The 26575-nt window shown below is 44.1% G+C and overlaps 1 protein-coding gene across 1 annotated transcript in view; it reads left to right on the top strand.

Annotated features, from left to right (window-relative positions):
* Nucleotides 1–1869: 1869 nt before the first annotated feature.
* Nucleotides 1870–26575, top strand: part of ywhaba (tyrosine 3-monooxygenase/tryptophan 5-monooxygenase activation protein, beta polypeptide a) — a 32744-nt gene continuing 8038 nt past the window's right edge. Inside the window, exons 1-3 of the mRNA XM_070888486.1 lie at nucleotides 1870–2010; nucleotides 2599–2939; nucleotides 23943–24066. Coding sequence (XP_070744587.1) covers nucleotides 2646–2939; nucleotides 23943–24066 — 418 coding nt within the window. The 5' untranslated portion in view covers nucleotides 1870–2010; nucleotides 2599–2645. The remainder of the gene's footprint in view (nucleotides 2011–2598; nucleotides 2940–23942; nucleotides 24067–26575) is intronic.

Here is a 26575-nt window from a genome sequence, read left to right as displayed (position 1 = left end):
AATCAAAATAAAGCAGCCAGCAACCTTGCAATATAAATATTCTCAGCCCTCGTTCTAATTTTGTGAAGGGCAACAACTTATGGGCAAAGTGTGGAAATCAGCAATATGAGCAGATATGCTGCCTAATAGTTCAATGCATATTTCAGTGAGGATGCTGGAGATTACTTATTGTGAAAACCCTTGCAAATGGCAAATTTGCAGCAGGCAAACCTGGCCTTCTCCACCACCCACTATAGAATTTCAGAAAATCTTCTGGCTAACATTTATTCCTCAAACAAGCCACTAAAACAAATTATCTGATCATTTATTTAATTCCGTTTGTAAAATCTTGCTGTGCACAAGCTGACCGTCGTGATTGCCTACATTACAACAGAGACTACACCTCAAAAGTACTTTATTGGCTGTGAAGCACTTTGGGACGTCCTGAGAACATGAAAGGCCATTTATTTCTTTCCTGTGTTATGTTAAGATGCCGAAAGGACCACAGAAGGGGGTTGGGGGGACTTCTATTTTTAAAAACTGACTTCAGGTGTCTGACATATATTGTAGAAATTATCCCCCATTTAAAAATGAAAGCAACAGACAGCCAAAAGGTAGTGCATCATATATATATTTTAAATTAAGTTATAAGAACCAGAAATGGAAATATACTTTAAAACAGTCAAATTCTCAGTGGAGTTGGGGAAGATAGCGAGAGTGATCTAGGAGTGCTGATACACAATTTTTTAAAAGCAGCATTGCAGATGGAAAAATCAATTAAAAAAATACAAATGACATTCTGGGTTTTATATAGAGGTATTTTGTATCTGCACCAGGCATTGGAAGAACCACAGCTGGAATATTGCGTTGTGTTTTGAGCACCATGTTGTAGATTTACTAGGATGATAACAGGATGCGAGATTATGGTTATGAGCAGAAACATGGAAAATAAGGGTTGTATTTATTGGAGCAGAGAAAGTTAAAGAGAATCTAATAGAATTGTTTAAAGGATTTGAGAGGGTAAACAATTACATTATTTCTGCTGGCCAGTGAATCGGCAATAAGAAACACACATTTAAGATTAGTACTGGAAACATGAATGGAGGTTAGAAGATGCTTGTCATGCAAAGGGTTTTAGTATATGGAATGCGGTATCGTGAGTGGTTATTGAGTTGAGTCAGTTATGACATTGAAGGGAGAATCAGATAAACGCTTGAAGAAAAAAATGTTGCACCGCACAAGGAAACAGCGAAGAAATTGAATTCGGGTGGAGAGCTCCAATGTGGAGCCAGCACCTGCACAATGTCCAAACAGCCTTGCTTGCTAAAATGATTCTATTGCATGCTTTAACTCCGAGTGCAATGTCTGAACAGATTGCAATAAATGTGGTGCATTGGGGCGGGGGAAGAGTGGGGAGGGGTAGTTTTAAACAACCTTCCTCTCTCCTCCCTTCTCTCCAAGTGCATTGTTTGCTCTGAGCTGCAATAGGGCTGCTTGCTGCTGCTGGGTGTGTTAAGTTACCCTCCTTGACCCACCCTCCTCACCTTTGCTATATCTCTACACACGTGTAGCATTGCGCAATTTAAAAAAAAAGCAAGAATATCCCTGGCGACTTTCCCAGCGAGATTTTTAATGGGTGGGGGTGTAGCAGAACCAGATAAAGGAAAGAGCGCCTTTCTCTCTCGCGCTCCCATTTGTGCGCGCGCGCGCGTGTGTGTGTGACAGACAATCGATTCAAGACGTCAATCATGCCGCCGTTGCCGGGGCAGCGGCTGACGTCAGCTCGCCCTGCGTCTCATTGGAGGAAACCCCGTGGGTTGGCGAGAGCGGCTCTTGAGGATCAGCTGAGCGCCTACCCGCCCCTCCCCCTACTCTTCTCACTCTCTCTCTCCCCCTGCCTGCTTTGCCAGCGTCAGTCAGTCCGTCCCAGCCAGCGGGTGAGGCGAATCGAGGCGGCTCCTCCTCACATCCCACCCACCTACCCTCAGCGAGCGGGGCAGACTCACTTGTGAAGCTCAGTCGGACCAGCAGGTAAAGGCCGCAGCTCCCCCCCCCCCCCCCCCTCCCCTCCATTCATTGAGACGCAGTGGCTCCCCTCGGGTCTGGTAATGGAGGTGCGCTGCCTTTGTCTCTCCCCGGGCGGGGTGTGAGGGAAAGCGGGCGGGCGGAGGAGGCCGCTGCTTTTAGAGGGAGACCGCGGCCCCCGCGTGTAGCTCAAACTGCCCCGCCTGAGCGTCGGCAGCCGAGTAACGGGACACCCACTCGCCCTCCCTCCATTTTATTTTCCGAAGCGGGTTTGGATGCTTTTTTTTCTTGGTTTTTTTTTTCCCATATCGGGGTGTTGGGTGTTTTTTGAGTGAGTCGCACTGCTTTAAAAAAAATTAAAATAAAATTTCCACGGGTGACTGTGAAGGAGACAACTCCCACCATCTTCTCATTTATGGGCGGCGGTGCCATCTGATTGAGGAGGGGAACAGAAAGAAGTGGGAGGCTTTGAATTTGAATGTGTCCCCGCGGTGGGCTGGGAAAAGGGAGACATTTTATTTTCCCCGTCGGGTTGTTGGATGATTTTTTAAAAATTGATCCTCCCCTCTCTCCATTTTCTTTTCCCTCCCACAGTGTGAGAGCGATCGACCACCGCCACCAAACCCCCTCCTTCCACCGTCATGGACAAGAGCGAGCTGGTGCAGAAGGCCAAGCTGGCCGAGCAGGCCGAGCGCTACGACGACATGGCGGCCTCGATGAAGGCGGTGACCGAGCAGGGCCTGGAGCTGTCGAACGAGGAGCGAAACCTGCTGTCAGTGGCCTACAAGAACGTGGTGGGGGCGCGGCGCTCGTCCTGGCGGGTCATCTCCAGCATCGAACAGAAGACCGAGAGCAACGAGAAGAAACAGCAGATGGCCCGCGAGTACCGAGAGAAGATCGAGGCCGAGCTGCGGGACATCTGCAACGATGTGCTGGTGAGAAGGGGAGGGAGGCGTTTGGGTGCAGAAAAGCCACGGTGGGCATTTGGAGGAGGGGAGTCTCATTCAAAGCCCCCCCCCCCGTCTTTAATCTTTTTTAAAATGTTAGTTAATATTTAGTTAATTGCCTGCCAGAGGGAAAGGTGGGGGCGGGTTAACGGGATCCTTTCTCCACCCACTTACCTCATCCGAATTTTTTTTAAAGACACAGGGTAGGTCGCCATTTACAATCCAGAGACCTGCACTCCTTTATACACACACATACATTTGTATGTCTTTTTTTAAAAAGCCAATTTCTGGAATGTGTTTCTACTTGTGTAACTTGTCTTTGGGGAGGGGAGCGGTTTCTTTATCTGAAGATTGTGGCTAGGGTGGGCGACAGTTTTCTTTCGATTTTATAATGGGTGTTTTTTTAATCTGGAAATAATCCAATCGGGTGGTTTTTTTACAAAATAATTTTCTCTCTCACTCCTCCTCCCCCCAACCCACTTCTCGCGTCTCGTTTCCCTTTCTCTCTGTAAATGGAGGAAATCTGCGGTTATTCAGTGTGATCGTCGGCTCGGAGGGCGGGCGCTCCGAGATGTGAACAATCCTTATTACCGACGCGCCGCAGCGTTTATTTGTCTCCGCTTTGACCTTGTTTCCATAAATCTGATCATTCCAAGCTTCCCATAAGGAATCTGCCACTGGGATCAGTTGCAACGGACGTTTTTTTTGCGGGCGGCGGGGGGGTGGGGGGGTGGGGGGGTGGGGGGGTGCTCTGGGTTAGGTAAACGAAACGCAGCCAGATTTTTTTGGGCGTTGCCGGTAATTAATTTCTCTGCTGCCGGTCTAGGCCTTGCACTAAACGTCTCCAGGCCACGATTTTATGCTTTCCTTGCTAGTATTTCCTAATTCAAAGACAGATTTTTTAGAAAGCGAGTTTAAAAAAAAAATCGACTACCCCTCCCGCCACACTTTTTCCCACCGATGACGATAAAACTTTCGCTATTTAATCGGATTGGATTTACGTACATGCAAATCTAGGTCCGTGTTTAAACCCGTATCTTGACCGTGTTTAACTTTTTATATATAATATATATTACTGTTTTATTGGCAGTGCTTGGTTTGGCTTTCCTTGGGCGTGTCTTTGGAGGCCGCTGATAACGATTCCTTTTAGGTGACACTGCTGTATTAAGATAATAGACCACTACGGCTAAAGGATTATTACAAATCAGTAGCTAGTGGATTAATCACTGCTGTTCTAGTTTGTAAACCTGGTAAAGGGTGGGGAAAGAAGAGGTGAGTTTGCAGATGCCCTGTTTTTTTTTAATCTTTGGATTCAGGTGAACTTTTCCTTGTAGGGTTTTTTGTTGCAGTGGAGGAGTGTGGAAAGGAATTCTTGCATCATGAGGTCATTTCCTGCTGCTTCCCCTGCAATACCCCTGCTTTCTTTGCAAAGTGGATTGGTTAGTACTTGGATCTAATGGCTAATTGCAGCATTTAGAAAGTGAAATATATTTGAAGACTTAACCCAACAGGGTGCCCATCTCTTTCACAACCCCCAGGAAAATTCTACCTGCAACATGGAATATGCATAATATATATTCCATTGCACAGATTGATTTGGTCTGTCAATAGCTGTTGATGCTGGTTAATCAAACATGTAATGCGAACTTTAGCATTGCATTTTTAAAAGATGCCTGAAATTAATATTGGATTGACAGTACATCACTGCGGGTTTCTAACTTTTGATTTTTCAACCTTTAATTTCAAACATTATTGTTAACACTGCATCAAACCTACTGTTTTTAACCTGAGTCAGCATGGAAAGCTCCAACTGCATTTCCCATTCAGGTGTAGGTTGATTTTTTTTATTGAGGTCTCGTAGTGACATCAATAGGCTTGTGGCTCGTTGGAGCAGGCCGGGGAGCGGAAGGAGCAGCGTGGAGGCCTAGCCCAGCAGTCCGCGCAGCCCCCAGCCTGCAAGCACCATTGGAGCAGGCCGGGGAGTGGAAGGAGCAGCGTGACGGCATACCACTCCAGGGAGCAAGAGAGCAATGGCAGTGAAGAGTGATGTCATCAAGATCCAGGTCGGTGATTGGAACGTGGGCAGGTACAGCAGGAGCGTCGAGGTCGGGGCGAAGGAGCGGCGAGAGATTGTAGAGGGACGTGATCGGAGCTCAGGAGAGGCGTGAGTTCGGGGCCCAGAAGAAGCGAGGGCTCGGGCAGCACTGGCCAGCCCACACTGCGATTATGTGTGCTCGCTAGGTCAGTGCAGCAGAACTGGTCTCCAGTCATCTTGGTTAACCCTTGCTACTGGACCAAGACCTAGCTCTGTCAAGCCTGTGTGGTGGCTGGTGTGCAACGGTCACCACACGTTTAAAAAAAAAATCAAAGACAGGCATCTTCTATCCTTCGAGATTTAGTTCGGACCTGGAATTTTAGGTCCATCATTGAAACACCTGTGAACTTTTTGATGAAGCAAGTCATCCTCAATTCGAAGGACTGCCTATGATGTGTAGCTCGTCTGTTCCTGTATACATGTGTTTAAGCAAAATAATTACATACATTTTATAATTAGCATTATTTTGTGCTTTATAAAATGTTTTAGAATAGAAACTCACTTGCCTGTATACCATCTTATCCCTTTTGCCTTTCTCGCCTTTAATTGTATGTTAGCTGCAATAATTTTAAAAAGTTATCATGCTGTTAAATATTAATTTAGGACTTGCCACTTAAGTGGGTATGGATGGGATCTGTGAAACTTTGCCATTTTAATACTGTCAGGCTTTAATTTAGCCAGATTACTGGTCAGTAATGTACTGAAATAAATTGAGTTTGAAAATTGGAAAAGTAACCTCCTCAGCTCATTAAGCTTCATCACTCCAGATAAGGTTTCACATTTGGTTGTCATAATTGTATTTATTGGAGGTTTTGTTAGCTCAAAGAAAACAGACCAAGATGTTTGTTGTAGTAACCGAGCGACTTCAGTTAGTGCTATTTTTTTATCCCTGGCTGCAGGCTGAGAATTCAGTGCTTTGATAACTATTTGTAAAGTTATAATTGTAGTTGATTTTTGTATTTCTACATTGCAGCATTTGCGTTTTCCTGTATGGTGGAATAATTTGCTGATTCAAATTATTTGTTTACTGGAAAAGATGTGCAGCACCTTTTTTTGTTAACGTTCCAGTAGTTATTGAACAATCTTATGTGATAAATTAATTAGAGCTCCTGTTGTATTTTTTTAAACAATTTACATGGTGTTTGGGAAGTGTATAGGAACAAGGGGGAAGCCATTCTGCCTCTTGACCTTGCTCCACGATTTAGTCAAATCATAGCTGATCTGTACCTCAACTGAATTTACCTGCATTTGATTCATATCCATTGACACCCTTTTCTAACACAAATCAACCTTAGTATTATAAATTTCAATTGACCCAACTTTCACAACCTTTTGGTGGTAGAGTTCCAGCTTTCCACTATCTTTTGTGAAAATTTGGAATTTTCCAGTTCAAATGATTTATTTGAATGTTCATTTCACAATAATAAACAGCATTATAGTCTATTGTTGAGGTAATTTACTTTTTTGTAGTTCTATGGAGCTGCTTCGCACATCATTTTGTACATTTTTTTTGTTCTGATATGCAGAATCTGTTGTCTAGTAATCCATGACCCTTTTGATTTTTGTTATAAAAATCAAATATGTACTGAAGATAAGAAATTAATGTGCTGAGCCCTTTGAATAGCCCTAAATTGTACGTAGGTTTAAATGTAAAAATGGGAATTCTCATTCAAACTTGGCAACTGACGCTAGCCAACTCCTTAGTGGAGCTACTTGGATTTTTTTCCTGCTTTTTGGGGCCCGTGTTTTTTTTCTCCTTTTCCCAGATGCTGAGCTCAATTATAGCACCCTAATTACTGACAGCCAACTATGCAGAACCTGTGACCTTGCTGGTCTGTGTGGTTCAGTACCATATGAGGCAGTGCTTTTACTCTGAACCATCTCTTAATGTGGCTAACACCAAGGGTCCTGGTTAAATGAATAGGTTGCACAAACTAGATTCCACTTCTACAATGTACTTTAACTTTCTGATCCACGCCTTTGAGTAATTGCTCTGCAACTTTTACCTAAGTTAAGGTGCCATACTTTTCTTCCTTTTCCTTTATTTTCCCCCCACCCTGCCAAATTAAAATAATTCAGGTTGATTAGATGTAGCTTAGATTGAACTATAGAACCAGTGGGAACCTGTTCAACCTTCGTTGCCTCCAGGCTAGATCCGAAACTCCCATCCTCTGTCATTGAACTAAAGTACGTGGATGGCACTTGCATCTGCGCACACAGAGGCTGAACTCCAAGCCATCGTTCACATATTCACCAAAGCGTAAGAAAGCATGGGACTTGCACCAAATATCCATAAGACAAAGGTCCTCCACCAACCTGACTCCGCCACATTAGCACTGCCCCCCCCCCCCCCCCCCAAAACCCCTGGTCATCAAAATTACAAATCGCAACCTTGGACGACGTGGACCACTTTCCATACCTTGGGAGCCTACTATCAGTAAGGGCAGACATCGACGATGAGGTCCAACACTGCCTCCAGTGCGCCAGCGCAGCCTTTGGTTGCCTGAGAGTGTGTTCGAAGACCAGGACCTCAAATCTGGCACCAAGCTTATGGTCCACATGGCTGAGACGTGGAACATAAACAGTAGACACCTCAAATCATTGGAGAAATACCAATGCTGTCTCCGCAAGATCTTGCAAATCCCCTGGAAAGATAGATGCACCATTGTGTGTGTTCTCGATCAGGCCGATATCCCCAGCATCAAAGCACTGACCACACTGAACTAGCTCTGTTGGGCAGGCTGCATGCCTGACCCAAGACTCGCAAAGCAAGCGTTCTACTAGGCACTCCTACACGGCAAGCGAGCCCCAGGTGGGTAGAGGAAATGTTTCAAGGACACCCTCAAAGCCTCCTTGATAAAGTGCAACATCCCCACTAACACCTGGAATCCCTGGCCAAAGACCGCCCTAAGTGGAGGAAGGCCATTCGGGTGTGCGCTGAGCACCTAGAGTCTCGTTGCCGAGATCATGCAGAAAACAAGCGCAGGCAGCAGGAGGAGTGTGCGCTAAACCAGACTCCCCGCCCACTCTTTCCTTCAACGACTGTCCCACTTGTGACCGAGACACCAATTCCCATATTGGACTGTACAGCCACCTGAAAATTCAATTTTAGAGTGGAAGCAAGTCTTCCTCAATTTCAAGGGACTGCCTATGATGATGAGATTGTAAAACCCCATTTTGGATGTTTTGGTGCATGTGGTACAATAACTCTTGTTTTGAAACATCCAATTTAATTAATTTGGTAAAATGGTTGTCAACTAACTGTTTCCCTGATGTATCTGCTGCGTATATGTACCAATCTTGCAGTGTACTCTTGAAACGGGCCTCTTTATAGCAACAACTTGCATTTATATAGTGTCTTTAACATAGTAAAATTTCCCACAGCTCTTCACAGGAGCATTATCAAAGAGAATTTGTCACCAAGCCATGAGAGATATTGGGATAGGCAGAGGTTGGTTTTAAGGAGCACCTTAAAGGAGGATAGAGGTGTTTACGGAGCGGTGGAATGAAATAAATCAGGGGGCTCAAGAACCCATAATTGGAGGAGTACTAAGATCTAGGAGGGTAGGACTAGAGGAATTTAGGGATGAGGAGAGGCCATGGAGCGACTTGAAAACAAGCATGAGAATTTTAAAATCTAAGCCTTGCTGGCCTGGGCACCATTGTAGGTCAGAGGACATGGGTGATGGGTGAATGGGACTTGATGCGAGTTAGGATATGGGCAAGAGTTTAGAGTGAGCTCAAGTTTATGGAGGGTGCAAGGTGAGAGGTTGTTCAGAAGAGCATTGGAATAGTCTAGATTAATGAGGTGAGGTGGAGATGTGTGATGTTACGGAAGTGGAAGTACGACACCAAAGTTTAGAAAGGTCTAGTTCAACCTGAGACAGTAGCCAGTGAGAGGGTTTGAGTCGGTGGCTAGGGAAGAGAGCTTGTGATGGCTCTTCCATTACTGGATGTCAGACAAGAAACCTGTCAAATCAGGGGCAGTGTATGGGTGTAGAGGGGTGGCGGTGGTGTAGAGCTGGTGTCGTCACCTGATGTGTTTTCGGATAATGTCTCTAAGGGGGCAGTATGTAAGTGAGACATTGGAGAGCGGGGAGAAGAGAAGCCATTACAAGTGATTCTCTGTGTATAAATAGGAATGGAACCAGATGAATGTAATCCCACCCAGCTGGATAATGGAGGAGAGGTGATGAAGGATGATATTTCAGCTGCTTGTATTTAAGCAGCACTTTTAATGTTTAAAAAGATGCCCCAAGGTACTTTATAGTGTGATCTCAAAATCCTAAACACCAAGCTAAAAACGAGCAAATTAGATGGGATGCCCAAAAATTTGGTCAAGGAGGTTGATCTTGAGCGTCTTGAAGGGTAGAGAGGTGCTTGGATATGGAAATCTAGAGCTTGGGGCCTAGATGGCTGAAGGCACGGCTATCGATGGGGTGAAGGGTGGGTGCATGATGCCAGAGTGAGAAATGCAGTGTTTCTTTTTTTGAGGGGGGGGGGGGGGGGTTGATATTTTAAGGGTTGGAGAAGGTTAAAGATGGGAGACCATGAAGGGTTTTAAACAATAAGGATGATTTTGAGTTGGAGGAACTTGTCAAGAACTGTGTAATGGGTGCTTGGCACCTGGTGCGTGATGGGTGATAGCACATGGGCAGCAGGGGTTTGGATAACTTGACGTTTATGGAGAATGAGACATGGCAGGAGAGCATTGAAATGGAGGAGATAAAAGCACGGATGAGGATATCGGCAGTAGATGACCTGTGGTAGAGGCAGGCAGTGTTATGGAGGCAGAAGTAAGTGGCCTTTGTGATGGAGAGGACATGTCTGAAGCTCAGGTTTGTGGAATAGGGCACTAAGGTTGTAAATGGGCTGGTTCAACCTAGGAAATGGCCTGGAAAGGGAATGGAATTGGTGGCAAGGTTATGGAGTTTGTGGTGGGGCCTGAAGATGATGACTTGGATTTCCATGATGTTTTAACTGTGGCAGATAGTGGCTCATTCAAAAGTGGATATTGGATGAACATTCTGACAATATTGATGTAGAAGAGCGGTGGAGAGGGAGAGCTGGGTGTTGTCAACATAAGTGTGGAAGCTGATCCCCATGTGTCATGAGAAGCATGTAGTTGAGGCAGAGGATAGGTATTTGGGGACCTCGGGAGTAATTGTGTGGAGGTGAAAGAATGACTTGCATTTATATGGTGCCTTTCACGACCACTGGACGTCTCAAAGCACTTTAGTCAATGAAGTACTTTTGGAGTGTAGTCACTTGTAATGTGAGAAATGCAGCTGTTAATTTGTGCACAGCAAGCTCCCATAAACTGCAATATGATGATGAGTAGGTGATGTGTTTTTGTTGTGTTGATTAACGGATAAATATTGGCCAGGCCACCGGGGATAACTCCCCTGCTCTTCTCCAAAATAGTGCCATGGGATCTTTTACGTCCACTTGAAAGAGCAGACGGGGCCTTGGTTTAATGTCTCATCCGAAAGACGGGAAAATAGCTAGGTAAAATATCTAATATATAAACCTATCTGTCGTAGGTGTAGGGGTTAATAAGAGTGACCTCAGCCTTTGAGTGTTGAGATAAGCAGGAATCAATCAGCTGTGGGAAGATATAAGAAATGGTGTCGGTTAGTCTGGGTGTAGAAGTGGAGTCTAAGGGATGATTAGCACTCTTCTTCGAAGCAATGACACAGGATCTTTTATGTCCATCTGAGGGAGCAGACTCTTAATGACTCATCTGAAAGACGGCACCTCCGACAGTGCAGCACTCCCTCAGCACTGCACTGGAGTCTCAGCCTAGATTTTTGTGCTCAAGTCCCTGGAGTGGATCTTGAGCCCACAACCTTCTGACTCAGGTGAGTGTGCTAACCACTGAGCCACAGCTGATGGTTGGGAAGAGAAGCTATTGCTGGCGGCGCTTTGGCTATGATTCCATAGGTAAAAGATTCAAATATGCAGTTGTGAGAAGAATGGCATGTATTTTAAGGACTTTGAAGGGAAAGCGAGGTTGAAAATTGTCAATAGTTTGCAAATGGGAGGACAAGGGTGGCTTTTTTTGAGGGGGTTGATGGTTGGACTGCAGTTTGGGAAAGTGTTCAAGGGGAAAGATGGTGAGTCTCATGGACAAGCTGAGCTCATAGCGTTTGAGGGGAAATAGAAAAACTAGAGAAAGATCTGGGTTGAGGGCTTCAGTTGGGCGGGGGGTGGGGCGGGGTGTGATTTTTCTCAGTAGATAAGGGGAGGAGGGATGGAAGCAGCAGTGCCCACTGAACAGGTGGTCTCTATCTTCGTGAGAAAGAAAGTCATGAGCTTGTGTTTGGAGGAGGAGTAAGCCCTGGAGTCGGAGGTTAATCTTGGGATGATTCTGGAATAGTGAGAGGTTTTTGTAGAGGCAGATCTGGTGATAGATGGCTAAAATGTTGGTGCACACTGTCGGAGGTACCATCTTTTGGTTGAGGTGTTAAACCGAATATTGTAACTACACTTCAAAAATACTTCATTGACAGTAAAATACTTTGGAACATTCCAAGGCCATGAAAGGGGCTATAGAAATGCAAGTCTTTCTTAAAACAGTTGTGCATCAGAGACACTGAAATCTGCATCCCTTGGACTTGAGGGAATGAAGATGGGGGGCCATACCAAGGAAAGCACAGATTGGACGTTAAGGTTTTACTGGGTATCAAAGTGATTAAGTAGATCGACAGCTACAGAAATATAATGGCGAATGCAATCCCAAGGCTTGGTAGTGTGCAGTTGTGGGTGATGGGTCAGTGCAGAAAGAAATGGGGTTGGAAGGAGATGGGGATATGTGGGTAGTAAGGAAAATGGGAAGTGGCCAGGTGACCTTTTCAGTAATGCGAGTCGAGAGGCCAAATGAACTGGCAAGGTCAAATGGGTGGCTGAATGTGTAGGAGAGTTAATATGGAGAGAGGAGGATGAGGCTGTAAAATCTGAGGGGGGGCAAAGTGAGTTGGGATGGAGATTGAAATTACCGGGATGAGTATTTGCTCAGTACAGAAGCAGATAGATGAAAGGAGGTTGGATATTTCAGTGAAAAAAATCAGTGTGGTGCTTTGGGCACAGTAGTGAATGCAGATTTTAAAAGAAGAGGTGAGGGATCCACCGTACATCACTTTCCTTGCGCATGTCACGAGTCAACAGTCCTGTGGCGAACTTGTATGGCTTAATATAAGCTTTAAGGGTCCTAAAGTGAAATGCTATTCGTCCATTTGAATCTAGTTGTAGATGTAAAGTTTGTGCCACAACATAAACACTACCCAGAATTCAGTGAACAAAACTACTTGAACATGATTTCTGATTGGCAGTGCAAAATATACTTAGATAAATTTCTACGGTGTTGAAGCATATTCTAGGAAAGGAGGAGCCCATCTTTTGCACTAATGCACACTATATCTGATCTATGAATTGTTGATGCTGAACCAGTTTGCAACCAAGTACATGGTGTACATTCTATCTATACAATAAATCCATGTTCTAATTTAAAAATCACACGTGCATAAAGACTGTCTATTTGAACAATTTCTGAAGCTGCTGGGCCATCTTGGTTGTACCTTTATGCTAGGAGAATGTATAAAGTTCAACAAAATGGGAAGGCGGTGGCAGTGTAATTTAATATGGGCAAGTGTAATGTACATTTTTTTGAGGAAACACCAGGAATAGATGTACATACTCAATGGGAGGATGCTGAAGGTGCATATGAATAGGGGGATGGCCATTTCCTCTGGCTGGGGAGTCACTGAAGAGAGGTCAGCCGAAATCCCTTATTATTGATGAGGGGCTGTATGGTCTCCTATGCTGTAAATTTCTGTGGTTGTGTAATATATAACTTTTTTTTATTTCATAATCTTCCATTCCAATTTCTCCTGTTTTCTCATCTCCATGCACTGAGTAATCCTGGAGTTCCATAGCTAACTGCCCAATATGTCTCCAAGTGGCCATTTTTCATGAGTCTACACAGTTGCGCATGGGTGCATCAGAGCAGAGTCCGATCATGTATATGCACATCTATGCTCAATTGGTGCAGCTAGCTTGCGATCACAGACACTACTAATTCCTAACTAATGTGTCAATATGCTTGGTGCATAAATACAATTTCAAGTCAATTCTTGGCTCTCTTTATTTCCCACCCTGTGTTTATTGCATTTCACAGTAAATATCTAAATTAATAATTGAGAATCAGTGCATATGTGGAACTGTAGATTTCTGTACTGTTCACGGCCTGTAGGATACACTTTTGCCTGACATGCTATGTCTTTGAGGTGCTAACCTAGTCCTTGGACTGTAGTTGCTTGATCAAAGTCTAAACAAAAAGGTTCCTGGTTTTATTGAACTCCGTTTAGAGCAGTACAATAAATTTGTAATCCTTTATCTTCGTGGAAAATCAAGGAGAAATGTTGAGGTAAAAAGAACCATCAAGTAATATAAGACAGTGATATCTAATCTAAGTTGGAGGCAGTTATTAAAGTCACATGTCAAATGTCTTTGAAGGGCGTTCTAGTGTTCCAATGAAAAGTGCCGCAGATTATCAAATTCATAGACGTTCCTGATTCTAGATGAGATCCAGAAATGATACCAAGCACTTGATATCACACACAATTTGAGCTAGGACATCACATTGTTCATGCCTTTCATCATTGTGGAAGTTTCCTGCACAAGTATCTTGCTTTCTCTTGATGCTGTTGAAAGGTGTTAAGGTAGCGATTGCCTTCTGGGCCAATTCATTTTATCCTTCCCAATTTTGCACATTTCTGTTCTCTTATTTAAACTGTAATTTTACCACCTAATGTATCCCATTTATTCTAACCCTTTTTAACCCTGTAACAAATCTGCTTGTTCTTGCTCCCAACAACTTAAGATGTGGGTATGAATAAAATGCCAATGTAGCACCACTTTCAAGCAAACATAATCTGTACTGGCATTGGTGTGATTGTGAACTGTAACCAGCTGATTTAGACCATTTTATGATTCTTTGCTACTTAAAAGCAAATTTGAGGTTGGAGCTGCATTCTAGTTAGCTGGGAGTGAGATGTGAGATTCTGCTGAAGGGAATTGAGGGATTTTACAGAACTCTTCCCTATAGGCCTAGCTGCTCCAGATTCAAATTCCAGTGAATATATTGTTTCATTAATGAAGCGCAGCAAGTATGCTAACTGAGTTTCATAACTTTTGTATGCGAGAGCTCTGCAATTAAATGTTTAAATCTAAAAATGCTCCAGATATAGGCTAGATTATTTTATTGTTGGGGCTATTATGGAAACGTTATTTGAGTTTAACATAACTAATACGATTGATTTCATCATGTAACTATTTTGACTTCAGTAATAGTCCTGATAGTGTGTTGTCCCTAAGTTAGCATTTAACAAAACTCCCTGTATTTTACAAATATTGGCAACTGTACAGTTAATGGATCATTGATAGCTTGAAGGTTGCTTTTGAGCCACTCAAACGGGAGGGTCTTTTCTCCCCCATTGGCTATAGATCTGGTTGTAAAAGTTGTATGAGACGTGAATTGGCTAGAATAGACTGGCGAATGATACTTAAAGGGTTGACGGTGGATAGGCAATGGCAAATATTTAAAAATCATATGGAGGAACTTCAACAATTGTACATCCCTGTTTGGAGTAAAAATAAAACTGGGAAGGTGGCTCAACCGTGGCTAACAAGGGAAATTGGGGATAGTGTTAAATCCAAGGAAGAGGCATATAAATTGGCCAGAAAAAGCAGCAAACCTGAGGACTAGGAGAAATTTAGAATTCAGCAGAGGAGGACAAAGGGTTTAATTAGGAGGGGGGGGGAATACAGTATGAGAGGAAGCTTGCTGGGAACATAAAAACTGACTGCAAAAGCTTCTATAGATATGTGAAGAGAAAAAGATTAGTGAAGACAAACGTAGGTCCCTTGCAGTCAGAATCAGGTGAATTTATAATGGGGAACAAAGAAATGGCAGACCAATTGAACAAATACTTTGGTTCTGTCTTCACGAAGGAAGGCACCAATAACCTTCTGGGAATGCTAGGGGACCGAGGGTCTCGGGAGAAGGAGGAACTTATTGGTCAGGAAATTGTGTTGGGGAAATTGGGATTGAAGGCTGATAAATCCCCAGGGCCTGTTAGTTTGCATCCCAGAGTACTTAAGGAAGTGGCCCACAAAAAGTGGATGCATTGGTGATCATTTTCCAACAGTCTATCGACTCTGGATCAGTTCCTATGGACTGGAGGGTAGCTAATGTAACACCACTTTTTAAAAAAGGAGGGAGAGAGAAACTGGATAATTATAGACTGGTTAGCCTGACATCAGTAGTGGGGAAAATGTTGGAATCAATTATTAAAGATGAAATAGCAGTGCATTTGGAAAGTAGTGACAGGATCGATCTGAGTCAGAATGGATTTATGAAGGGGAAATCATGCTTGACAAATCTTCAAGAATTTTTTGAGGATGTAACTAGTAGAGTGGACAAAGGAGAACCGGTGGATGTGGTGTATTTGGACTTTCAAAAGGCTTTTGACAAGGTCCCACAAGAGATTGGTGTGCAAAATTAAAGCACATGGTATTTGGGGGTAATGTATTGACGTGGATAGAGAACTGGTTGGCAGACAGGAAGCAGAGTGTCGGGATAAACTGGTCCTTTTCCGAATGGCAGACAGTCACTAATGGGGTGCTGCAGGGCTCAGTGCTGGGACCCCAGCTATTTACAATATACATCAATGATTTAGACGAAGGAATTGAGTGTAATATCTCCAAGTTTGCAGATGACACTAAGCTGGAGATGGTGTGAGCTGTGAGGAGGTAGCTAAGAGGCTGCAGCGTGACTTGGACAGATTAGGTGAGTGGGCAAATGCATGGCAGATGCAATATAATATGGATAAATGTGAGGTTATCCACTTTGGTGGCAAAAACATGAAGGCAGAATATTATCTGAATGGCGGCAGATTAGGAAAAGGGGAGGTGCAACGAGACCTGGGTGTCATGGTACATCAGTCATTGAAAGTTGGCATGCAGGTACAGCAGGCGGTGAAGGCAAATGGCATATTTGCCTTCATAGCCAGGGGATTTGATACATAGAAACATAGAAAATAGGTGCAGGAGCAGGCCATTCAGCCCTTCTAGCCTGCACCGCCATTCAATGAGTTCATGGCTGAACATGAAACTTCAGTACCCCGTTCCTGCTTTCTCGCCATACCCCTTGATCCCCTGAGTAGTAAAGACTTCATCTAACTCCCTTTTGAATATATTTAGTGAATTGGCCCCAACCACTTTCTGTGGCAGAGAATTCCACAGGAGCAGGGAGGTCTTGCTGCAGCTGTACAGGGCCTTGGTGAGGCCTCGCCTGGAATATTGTGTTCAGTTTTGGTCTCCTAATCTGACGAAGGACGCTCTTGCTATTGAGGGAGTGCAACGAAGGTTCACCAGACTGATTCCCAGGATGGCAGGACTGACGTGAGGGGAGACTGGATCGAATGGGCCTGTATTCACTGGAGTTTAGACGGGTGAGGGAGGATCTCATACAAACATAAAATTCTGACTGGACTGGAAAGGTTAGATGCAGGAAGAATGTTCCCGATGTTGGAGTCCAGAACGAGGGGTCACAGTCTAAAGATGAGGGGTAAACCATTTCGGACCGAGATGAGGAGAAACTTCTGCACTCAGTTGTTAACCTGCCGCGTTATTGATGCCAGTTCGTTGGATATATTCAAGAGGGAGTTAGATATGGCCCTTACGGCTAAAGGGATCAAGGAGTATGGAGAGAAAGCAGGAAAAGGGTACTGAGGTGAATGATCAGCCATGATCTTGTTGAATGGTGGTGCAGGCTCGAAGGGCCGAATGGTCATCTACTGTATTTATTTTCTATGTTTCTCTAATTATGGACAAAGTTGGAATCTACCTTTGCTTGAAGAATCACTACCTCTTTTGTGTTGAAGAATGTGATGAAATTTGTTGTAGATTTCCTATTCTGAATAATTGAAGTCTTGGATTGTTAGAATTGATCTGTGGGATTTAGAAGTACTAGTGTTGATCAAGGAATTAAGATTTCTTGTTTCGACAAGTTTAAGGTGCATTCTAAAGGTGGTTTCAATTGTAATGTTTTTTAAATTCAAGCGGTGTGAGGAGGGAGTCTCTAAATGGGCTTTGGTCACCACCTGCCAAATAGAATTGGTGAAAGCCCATGTGTGTCCACTTGTGTGACTAGGATGATTTTACAATGTCCTTTTAAAACTCAACAAAAAAGTCAAATCTAAGTGTTAGAAGGGCCGGGGGGGGGGGGAAGGGGAAAAGAGGAAAAGAGGAGAGTGCGAGGTGCCGATCAGAAGGGTTATGCACTGAGCCCAGGGAGCGAGGTGCCAATCGGATGGCTTCTGAAGACAGCAATGAGTACGGGGGGGTGGGAGGGAGAGAGGAGAGTCACAAGATTGCAATTAGTTAAGGGTGGGGGGAGAAGGAGGAGAAGTCACAAGACCTTGGGTGTGGTCCATCCATACAGACGTGGGGGTTGGGGGAGAGAGAGAAAGAGGAGAGAACTGAACCTGCCCTGCCTGCTTTCCTGCCATTTTGAGCTTCTTTCAAAGGTAAAATTTAAGTATGGGAGCAATACTGCGTTTGGTCTTGGGTCTTGGACACTCCATCCACCTCTGCTTACAGACGGTGGCAGTGTTTCTGGGCTTGGTACCAAGCTTATTCTTTCTAAGATCTCTGGTAGCGCACCTGTTGAGATGGTGAGTAGGAGGGCCCAGGCGGCAGATACTTCAGAGATTGGTGTGGGGATTGGAATGGGAGTGGCTGTTGGTTGCGGGGTCTGGGCATGTTCCCTTATTGCAGCAGCTAACTCCAACATGCCGTCCCTCATGCGCTCTGACAGTGTCAACAACCTGCAACATTCCCTCCCTCATGGTCAGTGACAGTGCATCAGCTACCTCTGACATTCCCTCCCTCATGGTCACTATTCCCTCACTGATGGTCCCGGACATCGTTCCCATTTCCCATGTCATTGCTGTTACTTCTCCAATAGTCCCGCTACCTCATCACTCACCCCACGGATGGCGACCTGACAGGTAAGATCAATGCTTTCCACACTCAATGACATCATCTGAACCACATCTGTTAGATCCTGCACCTCAGGAGAGCGCGGTCGAGCTCTCGTTCCCCTCCTCTCCGGTGGGGCCCTGGGTGTGCCTCACTGCACTCCACCACTGGGACCCGCAACCTCGGAAGGTGGGAAACCACGGAATGTCCCACCACCATACAACCACTAGTCACGAAAGGGGCTGTCACCGCAATGAGCGGTACCACTTCCTCCAAAGTCAGTACAACAGTGGAGGCTTCATCCAACTCCATCCCCTCCCTTCTCACCCACATGTTCTTGGTCTGGAGGGTTGGATTCAAACATGTTATCCCCCTGGTCAGGCCGGTCCTCATCTGAATTTTCTTCTACGTCAGCCTCCAGTTCTGCAAAATATACTAGAACACAGACAAATGGTGAGCAGCAGAGGAGGGGGCAATGTGGGTGGCATGAGTAGGCTCACAGTGCAGGCCAGGCAGCAGGCTGATTTGAAGGACCACGATGAATGATTGCACATTGCATCAACAGAAGCGTAGCTGACAGACATCCCCAGGAACCAAAGCATAGCTAGCCCGCGCAGTATTTAACATTTAGCAAAGCCAGACTATGGAATTTGCAGGACTTACACTCTCCCTCGAGTGTGGGCCCAGCTTGTGCAGTACTGATTACTTTATCCATCAAAGCAGCGACCCCCTCTTCCAAGGATGTCAGTGGATGCAGATTTGCTGGGCCTCCTCCTGTTTGAGTTTTTTCCGTTTTATTATGTGCCCCACCTTCCTCTGCAAAGATGAGAAAATAACTTTTTGGAGAAGGTGTCTTTCTGCTGGGTGGGGCATATGCAGATGATCACATTTACAATTGCAATTCCATTGAAAAATGAAAATATTACTTAGACTAACTACTTGACTAAGGTCATGCCGCCACTTTTTACACTGGCCTCCAGATCTCGTGGTGGTCACTATTGCGCAGTAATCTGCAAGTTGGTTCCAGCGTTTCTTCATTTCTTTGGGTGAAACTTGTGACCTGCTGGTGTCCAGCTCCTGCCATCTGTTCTCAATCACAGTAACTAGTGCCTCCACTTCATCCTGTAAGAAATTTTTGGTCCTTGCACCACGTTGCATTTTGTACTGCTGCAGCTGCGATTTTTACAATGGTCTCACGCAGCACTTGTAATACACGCAACTGGCTCTTTAAAAATGGCTGGCTGCCAACTCTGAGCTGTACTGCACATGTGCATCCATTGCAACGATGCCAAACGTAACTTTTCCCCCCCACGCATGCACAGAAGGTGCAGCATCGTCTTTCAGCGCAGACAACAGGCTCCACCCCCCCACCCCAGAGGCAGCTGGGCACGCTGCGCGGTGCCAAATTCGAATTATAGATCGGGGAAACTTTGGCAAATTATTTCTGGCCTAGAAAAACTGGTAATTCTGGCAATATGCCAGAAAATGGACTTGGGCAAAATTGAGCCCTATAAATCTATTGTGTATTCCCACTTGCCTTATTGCCACATAGACAGAGTTAAGCACGCAATGCAGTCTGTTAAAACCCAAATTAGTACAAACTTTAATAAATTTGTTTTAAAAAGGAGCTAAAATTCTGATGCAATATTCATTCCATTTACTTGTCAGCACTTTTTAGTCATCGCACTTGAAAATTTAGGGCACCTGTGTTGCCGTGACCTATTTTTCCTGGTATACTTGTCGATGGGTTGTATTCCTGTGCTGCTTGATCTGTTCCGAGGGGAGGTATCGAAGATAAATTTTGAGTGACTCCACTGTGCAGATGTCTATTTTTTTTCAATCACTGAAATGAGCACGCTAGTCTCCATCAGATTCTCCATTCTGCATTGCTTTGTCTTTTTATGTAGAATATGTCTTGAGATGCTTTAGAGATGAAACTGACACCAAGCAATAATAGACATTACAAGATGAAAGCATGCCTGAAGTAGTTTGAGGAGGCTTTTCAGCCTGGAGAAAGGATGCAGAGAGTTTTGGGGAGGAGTTCCAGAGAATAGGGCCAAGACACTAATAAAATGAATGATCACCACGTTAACTACATTTTTGTTTTGCAGAAGCTATATTGTGTTCTGTTCTGAAAGTAGTCTGGTAAATCTTTAGCCTGTTGGGGCATCCTTGCTGAAGTCCCAGATAGTCAATACAGTGTCAGTATCTCTAGTGTGCTTTACTGTTTTTAAAACTTGAATGCTTTCCCAACCTAATAGTATTACAGCACTGCATACAGGTTTGATGGCAGTTTTATTGGTGCTGCATGTAATGCCTGTTGGAATTTGCAATTAAACAATGTATGTGTGCCACTGGTGATGACATAACTGCTCAATACTTTGTCGGGAGCAGAATGTTGTGGACATCCTCCACAATAATAAAGTCCAACCATGTAAATCTGTCATGTGAAGGCTCAGATCTTGCTTGAACATTATCCAAAGATCTCGTGCCATTGCTCCTGAATAAGGTTAGTCGAACAGTGCCAATAAGATGAGTTAATCTGCACTTGGCTATGCTGCTCCATCCAGTTCTCACCAATGAATAAGCATCCTAGTATCTATCAAGTGGCACTAACTCACCAATAACCACCTCACCGATGCTCAGTTTGGGTTCTGCCAGGATCACTCTGCTACAGATCTCATTACAGCCTTGGTCCAAATGCGGACAAAAGAGCTGAATTCCAGAGCTCGAGTGAGTGACTGCCCTTGACATCAAGACAACATCTGACAGAGTGCGGCATCAAGGAGCCGTAGTAAAACTGAAGTCAGTGGGAAGCAGGGAAAACTCTCCACTGGCTGGAGTCATACCTAGCACAAGGGTAGATGGTTTGGTTGTTGGTCAATCATCTCAGCATTAGGACGTCGCTGCAGGAGTTCCTCAGGGCAGTGTCCTAGCCCCAACCATTTTCAGCTGCTTCATCAGTGACCTTCCCTCCATAAGGTCAGAAGTGGGAATGTTAGCTGATGATTGCAGTGTTCAGCGCCGTTCATAACTCCTCAAAATGAAGCAGTCCACGCCCAGCATGCAACAAGACCTGGGCGACATTCCGGTTTGGCTGATAAATAGCAAGTAACATTCACACCACACAAGTGTCAGGCAATGACCATCTCCAACAAGTGACGGTCGTAACCACCTCCCATCACCGAATTCCCCACCATCAACATCCTGGGGAGGTCACCATTGACCAGAAACTTAACTGTACCAGACACACACATACTGTGGCTACAAGAGCAGGTCAGAGTCTGGGTATTCTGCAGTGAGTGTCTCATGTCCTGGCTCCCCAAAGCCTTTCCACCATCTACAAGGCATAAGTCAGGACTGTGATGGAATACTCTCCTCTTGCCTGGATGAGTGCTATACACCATCCAGGACAAAGCAGCTCAATTGATTGGCACCCCATCCATTGCCTTCAACATTCAATCCCTCCACCACTGGCGTACTGTGGTTGCAGTGTGTACCATCTATAAGATGCACTGCAGCAACTCTCCACAGCTTCTTTGGCAGCATCTCCCAAATCTGTGATCTCTACCACCTAGAAGGACATGGGCAGCAGGAGCATGGGAACACAATCACCTCCAAGTCTCGCACCATCCTGACTTGGAAATATATTGCCGTTCTTTCATCATAGCTAGGTCAGAGTCCTGGAACTCCCTAACAGCACTCCGGGAGTACCGTCACCGCAACGACTGCAGCGGTTCAAGGCAGCAACTCGCCACCACCTCCTTGGGAAATTGGGGATGGGCAATAAATGCTGGCCTTGCCAGCAATGCCCACATCCCGGAACACATTAAAAAGAAAAACTTGCTGGCAAGGAAAACCTGGTCTTGATTCATTTGTGCATTGATGGGATCTGCTTTAGTAGGAAGGAAGTCCTCAATGTCTCTAGTTTAGTTCGAGCTAGCCAATTTAAATTTTCCTCATTTTATTTTGTAGTGGCTTACAACTTAACTTTTCAGCTATTGTAGAAGTTCCTCAGATGATCAGTATTGCACTTCATTTTTAGCTGTTCTGGCTAATACAACCTGTTCAAGTGGCTCCTATTGCCCACCTTTTGAGTTCAGCTTGGTTGAGCACTCAGTATGCATCAGACATGTGGAAAATTAGACCTTTCACATGGCAATTAATAACTACCTGAGGTTGAATCGTGTACCAAGTGAGGTGTCTCGTGCTTAGACTATCTTTTCTAAATGCTTTCCCTGCACGCTCTTGTTTCGGCCAAAGAGCTGATTAAATTCCCCCCCCCCACCCCAATGTTTTCATTAACTTTCCAAGGAAAGTTAGGATACATTACACTTGTGCTGGCTATCTTTTTGGCCGGTTATATAGCTTCATAACTCTCTCTCCACAAACAATTGCATATAACTAGAAATTGTATTAAAGCCATTCTGCCCATCAGAAAATTATAATTTTCCTGTTGGGAACTGAACCCCAGTCTTCTTTGCGTCAGGTAGCGAAACTGTAAACTTGTTTTCTAAGTACAATGGGCTAACAGTAATTTGTACGCTTTTATCCAGTGTTTCTAACTTTATACAACCGGCCAGTATGTTGAGTGCTGCTATCTTCCATCCTGGCTCTCTTTGGGTCATAATCACCCACTTTCAATATTTGATATAATTTTACATTGGTTTAATTTAAAGAGTGAATTCAGTAGCCACTGTAGATAAGGGCTTTCATTCTTTAGTTCTTTCCTACGCAGATTTGATTCCCAGCCGCTGCTGAATTAAGTAGTTAGGTGAGGTGACCATTTGAATCCACGGGGAGGGAGGGAGAGGAGGTGGATAATACAATCAGCCAGTGTTTATGTTCCTGACTAGCCAGTGAGCTGCTAAATGCAGATTTCTGGTGGGGATGGAGTCAGCTTAGTTGTCCCTCTTTTCTCTCTCTCTCTCTCTCTCTCTCTCTCTCTCTCTCTCTCTCTCTCTCTCTCTCTCTCTCTCTCTCTCTCTCTCTCTCTCTCTTTTCTCTCTCTCTCTCTCTCTCTCTCTCTCTCTCTCTCTCTCCTTTTTTTCTCTCTCTCTCTCCTTTCTCTCTCTCTCTCTCTCTCTCTCCTTTCTCTCTCTCTCTCTCTCTCTCTCTCTCTCTCTCTCTCTCCTTTCTCTCTCTCCCCCCTCTCTCTCTCCTTTCTCTCTCTCCTTTCTCTCTCTCTCTCTCTCTCTCACTCTCTCTCCTTTCTCTCTCTCTCTCCCCCCTCCTCTCTCTCTCTCTCTCTCTCTCTCTCTCTCTCTCTCTCTCTCTCTCTCTCCTTTCTCTCTCTCTCTCCCCCCCTCTCTCTCTCTCTCTCTCCTTTCTCTCTCTCTCTCTCTCTCTCTCTCTCTCTCTCTCTCTCTCTCTCTCTCTTCCCCCCTTCTGATGCTTAGAATCCAGGCCTACATGTGAAGAGCTGAGATCCTGGCGATCTACTGAAACCCATGCAATTGTATTCGAGCTTGTTTTTGAGAAGAAAGACTTGGGGTGGTAAAGGAGAATAAGATGTTTGAGGTGGGCAATACTTCATGGCCAACATAGTACCTGTACCAACTGTAAAGAAAGTTTTCTTAATGTTTCCCTTAGTATGGCAGACTATCCTTATGGAATATAGTCAATGGCTTGTCCCGACTAATCAAATTCCTCTTGAATATTACAATGTTTTAATGGAAAATTGCTGAATCTTACAAAATTTCTTTATTTGAATAATTGATGAAATGTCAAAACCTGTATAAAACATTGAGATGCATTAAAGATTTGATCCAAATCGATAATCATTGTTTAGACATCCAAAACATCTTAGTATGCTACATTTTTAATCTGTGTCCTATACTTCAAATTAACAGGGTCTTCTTGATAAATACTTGATTGCCAATGCTTCTGCACCAGAGAGCAAAGTTTTCTACTTGAAAATGAAGGGAGATTACTATCGTTACTTAGCTGAAGTGGCTGCTGGGGATGACAAGAAAGGTATGTAGCAGCATGAAATATTTAGTGGGGGCATAGATCTTGTCATAATTGTGAAACCAATTACTGGAATGTTGCTGATTAAGAATTTGCATGGAGAAGATAATTGCAACTTTAAAATTTAAAAACAAACTAATTTGAGCAGTTTGTTTGCTGGCACAATGTTTCATGTATTTAGTTTGTCTAAATTGTCAACTTGCAAGATCAGTATGATGCAGTAAATGTATTAAACTAGAAATGAATTGCATAGTGACTTTGGGGTTCTATTTCTGAAATAGTTAAAGAAGCAGTAGAAGTGTGTTGTGCTTGCTTATGGATCCAGGGCTTTTTTCCCCTTGGACCTGAAATTTGAGAGCTACTCCTACTGATGGGAATAAGTTCTGTATCGGTGGGTTAATCCCCAAATATGACTGTTCTAAATGGATATCCTGGAAAATGGTGCCTTTTCCACTGCCCTTCTTCTCCTCCCGCCCCCCCCCCCCCTTTCCTCGAGCACATGAAAGGTGCTGGTTTGCTGAACAATGGTTCTGCAGATATCAACAACTCTACGGTACATCTTCCTGGTGACTATTCCTCATGTCAGCCTAGAAAGTGCGTTTTGGGATGCTACTTAATTGTGGAAGCATCACAACTGAACTTAAACTTGCTCGACATCTACAAATGCATATTTTTCACCTGGGATTACTGGATAGTAATCAGTAGCAACTTTCTTCTTTCTCTCTTCTCAAACCCAGGCTACTAAATCCTACTGTAGCTGCCAAACTGTTCCTCTGGCTAAGATCAACAAACTCAGATGGGAATTCAGAATGTATACAGATCACTGAAAAAGTGAGTGAGCCTGGTTAGAATGGATGGGTGGCACTATGCCAGCGCTCATTTTAATCAGAGAGGAGGAACCATTTACCTTTTCACTGTGGGCAGGTGCTGTGGGAAAGGCCTGATATTGTGGTGAGCATAGACCTGAATGGCTTCTGTGTTTGGAGGGGGAGAGGAGGAAGCAGATTGCAATTTGTGGTGGGTGATGTTGGGAGGTATTGGACACTTAGAAAGAAAACTTGGGAGTTTTTAAACTTGACGCTTCAAGATTGTTATGGTCCATTTGCAGTTCTGTGCAATTGTAAATCAGGGTAACTTAAATGTGAATCTACTGCTGAAGGCTCATGTTGCCACTTACTACTTTGGGGATATAGAGTTTCAATATTTTGGTAAAGTTTAAGCGAAGGAGAGTTTGAACTAATTCGTGTAAGTTATTGAAAATAATGAAGACAAACACTGTGGAGGGTTGGGGGAGAATTCAGGATCTTGTATAACTTTAGTGGAAATTGAATGATATGGGTTATGGGGAGCAGGCAGGAAAGTAGAGTTGAGGTAAATCAGCCATGATCTTATTGAATGGCTGAGCAGGCTCGAGAGGCCAAATGGCTTACACCACCTATTATGTTCTTGTAGCAATTAATCACATGATCCTCCCAGCAACACCTGCCAATGCATTTGCATTAGAATATTGAGACCACTCACCATTTTTAGTATCTTAATAGATTATTGGTTTAAGTGGATGACTCTAGCAAGGCTGCATTTATTGCCCACCCCTAATTGTCCTGAGAAGCTGAACCTTCCCCATGGTGATACACTCCAATGTAAGTAGAGTTGCAGGATTTTGAGATGACAAAGGATCTGGTATATACCCAAGTCAAGATGGTGTGACCTTGGAGGGGAAGTACAACAACATACTTGCAAAATGTATGATCTGAAGCATCATGAAGGTGCATTTTGTCTTCATTACTAATTTATCCACTCCTGTAGGCTTCTCTTGATGCTGGTGTAGTTACTTGGCAAAATTCTTGGAGGATAGTATATATGCTCTTAGGCTACTTAGAGGTGTTCTCAGGATTTGGCTCTTTTCTAGGTGCTCTATTCTCCTGTGTGGGAGTATCTGGAGACGGTGGTATATTTCCATGGTAATAGGCTTGCCACTGGTCTGTCATGAACAGACTAAGTATAGGAAATTGCTCATTATCTTTGAAAATGAGCCAAAAAGGTGGTACTCAGTAAGATAATGGGACTAAAGGCAAATAAATTCTTTGGACCTGATGATTTGCATCCTAGGGTCTTAACAGAAGTAGCGGCAGGGATTGTGGATGAATTAGTTGTAATTTACCAACATTCCCTGGATTCTGGGGAGGTCCCAGCAGATTGGAAAACTGCAAATGTAACACCCCTATATTTTTTTTAAAAAGGAGGCAGACAAAAAGCAGGAAACTATAGACCAGTTAGTCTAGCATATGTGGTTGGGAAAATGTTGGAGTCCATTATTAAAGAAGCAGTAGCAGGACATTTAGATAAGCAAAATACGGTCAGGCAGAGTCAGCATGGATTTATGATGGGGAAGTCATGTTAAATTTGCTGGAGTTCTTTGAGAATGTAATGAACAGGGTGGATAAAGTGGACGTGTATTTGGACTTCCAGAAGGCATTTGACACTGCCACATAAAAGGTTAATGCACAAAATAAAA

The sequence above is a fragment of the Pristiophorus japonicus genome, chromosome 1 (assembly GCF_044704955.1).
Source record: "Pristiophorus japonicus isolate sPriJap1 chromosome 1, sPriJap1.hap1, whole genome shotgun sequence".
In the NCBI taxonomy this organism is placed as follows: Eukaryota; Metazoa; Chordata; class Chondrichthyes; family Pristiophoridae; genus Pristiophorus; species Pristiophorus japonicus.
This window is presented reverse-complemented; position numbering and strand designations above follow the sequence as displayed.